Here is a 3,499-nt window from a genome sequence, read left to right on the forward strand (position 1 = left end):
AATGAACTCTCAGAGTCACCTCTCTCTGAGGCTATGGCGAATCAAAGCAGCAGTCGAGATAAATTGGATTCCACGATCTCTTTTCAGACGAGGAGATTCGCCGGATCATCGGCTGCAGCTTTTGTGAGGCGTGATCGGAATGACAAATAGCCTATGAGCCCATCGAATGAAAACGCAACTGGCGTAGGCTACCTTGAACCCTCACTATCGAAATCCTTGCAAATATTAACCAATATTGCAAACAAAATGAATAGATTTGAATAGATAAAAGACATGCCTAGGCCTACTTAAAATATACCGTAGGCTATTTTATAGACTATAATATATGTAATAGCCTAATAACAATAATAGCCTATCAATGTAGCAGTAATAATAATTATATGTGTGTCCTTTACTGGCCTATATTTTGTTTGTGAAACGTAATTAATCATCGGATATTTTCCTTTGATTTGTTCACCAGTCTTAAAAGACGAATCCATCTAGTCATCACCCAGAAACGAGGAAGAATAGTCGATATAGGCCTAGTGCCAAAACAAACAATTTGGGCGTTGGCCGAAATCCAGAAATAGCCAAATTAACTAATTCTTGTAAATAACCTAATTCGACATCGCCTTGACATTTCCCTGGCCAGAGGATAACCACTGCAACAAACTTTGGAAGTGTAGGCCTATAGGCTACATTCATTTTGAAAACCAAGGAATAGACGCTGAGAATACTCATTACCGCGTATCTGCCGCCATCTTGCGGCCGAAGATTGAACTTGTCCTAAGGGTCGTTCACTCTCAGCTGCGGGACTAGACTGAACACCGTGGCCTGACCTCACTTCGTCCACACCTTTTACTGTAAGTAAATAGGGAACTGCAATGATATGAGCCAGCCAGCCAGCCAGCCCTGCACTATACCAATTATAGAATTTGTGGAAAACATATTTTATTAATTCTATGTTATATCCAGAACAAAAACGACAGGCATGGAAAAATTAGAAATACTGCAGAGACAAGTAAAACAACAGGTCACAAAGTGGTAAAAACGACTAATACTAATGTTTGGTGTGATCAATCTAAGTAAGGTAAGATTTCATCCAGCATATCATATCAACAATTACTAAATATGATTATAGACTTTGATTTAAACATGAATGTTCGTATTATCGTATACTGCAGTGTCATTGCAAATTGAATGAAACAAGGCAATGACCTGTGGATCTCGAATGTTTCAATTATTATTATTATTATCATCAAGAAAATGAATAAAGTCACTGAGCAGAGATCTGGAAAGGCACATTCATAATCTCAGATTGTAAATAACAAGTATTCATGTTCTGATGATAATGTATTAATAATGCACTTATAAGCAATTTTAAATGAAGGCTCAGTCATGATTAACGAGGAGAGTAAAGCATTGATGTGGTGAATGATTGGCTTGTGAATGAGCTGCTCCCAGCCAACCCGGGTCACTTCTTGAAGAGCTTCTTGAAGACGCTGGTCCTGGGTTTGTCCTTGAGGCCCGTCTCCTCCAGGACCTGGGGGGTCAGGGGAGGGGGGGTCGAGGGAGGCTTGCTCCTCTCCAGGGTCCGGAAGCTTGTCAGCATAATGTTCCCTAAAGGAAGACAACACACACACACACACACACACACACACACACACACACCCTGTTAGAGTGACGTTCACTGAAGCAAATCATGCTTCATGTATGAGCTTTGTTGTGCAACACAAACAGCTGACCCACTCCCACCTCCACACATCCCCACCTCCACACACACACACACACACACACATCGATCACCCCCCCACACACACACCTTGTCCCGCGGTCTCTCCTCCCTCTGGGTAGTGGTGCATGTTGTAGTAGGTGTGTGGAGGTTTGGGAGGGGGCTCTCTCTCTAGAGAGGTCTCTCTGCCCTGCTGGACACACGTCTGCTTCTCCCCCAACGCCTGGCTCTCCGTCTCAGCGCTCAGGCTGAACGCAGACAACCTCCTGAACACAACACAGATTACAACCCATGACCTCCTGAACACAACACAGATTACAACCCATGACCTCCTGAACACAACACAGATTACAACCCATGACCTCCTGAACACAACACAGATTACAACCCATGACCTCCTGAACACAACACAGATTACAACCCATGACCTCCTGAACACAACACAGATTACAACCCATGACCTCCTGAACACAACACAGATTACAACCCATGACCTCCTGAACACAACACAGATTACACCGAGTCAGCCTGGACGCCGTGACAGTAGTTGGTCAGTAGAGGAACGCTGGCCAGACCGTGGGCCATAATGGACAAGGTCTCCCAGCCTCTTCAGGACACGCTGGTCAGGCAGAGGAGCACCTTCAGCGGCAGACTGGGCCTCTGCTCTGGAACAGCCTGCCCCCTCCTCTGCTGTTGAACAGCCTGCCCCCTCCTCTGCTGTGGAACAGCCTGCCCCCTCCTCTGCTGTTGAACAGCCTGCCCCCTCCTCTGCTGTGGAACAGCCTGCCCCCTCCTCTGCTGTGGAACAGCCGGCCCCCTCCTCTGCTCTTGAACAGCCGGCCCCCTCCTCTGCTCTGGAACAGCCTGCCCCCTCCTCTGCTCTGGAACAGCCTGCCTCCTCTGCTCTGGAACAGCCTGCCCCCTCCTCTGCTGTTGAACAGCCAGCCCCCTCCTCTGCTCTGGAACAGCCGGCCCCCTCCTCTGCTCTGGAACAGCCAGCCCCCTCCTCTGCTCTGGAACAGCCGGCCCCCTCCTCTGCTCTGGAACAGCCGGCCCCCTCCTCTGCTCTGGAACAGCCGGCCCCCTCCTCTGCTCTGGAACAGCCGGCCCCCTCCTCTGCTGTGGAACAGCCGGCCCCCTCCTCTGCTCTGGAACAGCCTGCCCCCTCCTCTGCTCTGGAACAGCCGGCCCCCTCCTCTGCTGTGGAACAGCCGTCCCCTTGAAGTAGCCTACTGTCTACTGGCACTTTTCTCTCTTTAAATCCAAATTAAAAACAGCATTTAGACTAGTCTAAATTATTATTTTTTATATATATAGATTTGTTTTCTTAAAGGACAGGTTCATAATTTGGCATTATAAGCCATGTTCTAAGGTTATTTATGATCATATACAACAGCAGATATCTAACACACTCAATGGGTGCATAGACAAAATCCCTCAAAAACACCGTACACTCTCGTTTTCAAAGACAGGAAACTCACAGAGCCACCCCGATCTGCCAAATAAAACTACAGTTGAAGTTAAAGTATTCCGCCCTTCGTCTGATGTTCCTTTCCCCTTTTAATTTTTCTACCTGCAACGAGGCTCCGGAGAGCTCTCCAACACTACAGTCGACCTGTGACCCGGAAGCGGCTGTTCTTCTATGGTAGCCTCCAAACTCAGTCAAAGTTCAAGTGGAAGTTTACAAGTATGTACTGCGAGTGAAAATAGTTCTATGCTAAATGATAAATAAAACCCGATTGGAAGCATACTGTTGAGGAATTTACATCCAAACACCTTAAACCTTTG

The 3,499-nt window shown here is 47.0% G+C and overlaps 1 protein-coding gene across 1 annotated transcript in view; it reads right to left on the minus strand.

Moving 5' to 3' along the window:
- Positions 1-1,453: 1,453 nt before the first annotated feature.
- The window catches only part of sptbn5 (spectrin, beta, non-erythrocytic 5), a gene marked incomplete at both ends in the record, with an annotated part of 62,145 nt that continues 60,099 nt past the window's right edge, over positions 1,454-3,499 (minus strand). The window contains 2 exons of the mRNA XM_084451285.1: positions 1,454-1,599; positions 1,802-1,977. Of these exons, the coding sequence (XP_084307411.1) occupies positions 1,454-1,599; positions 1,802-1,977 (322 nt within the window). The remainder of the gene's footprint in view (positions 1,600-1,801; positions 1,978-3,499) is intronic.

The sequence above is a fragment of the Borostomias antarcticus genome, assembly GCF_949987555.1.
Source record: "Borostomias antarcticus genome assembly, chromosome: 16".
NCBI classification, from domain to species: domain Eukaryota; kingdom Metazoa; phylum Chordata; class Actinopteri; order Stomiiformes; family Stomiidae; genus Borostomias; species Borostomias antarcticus.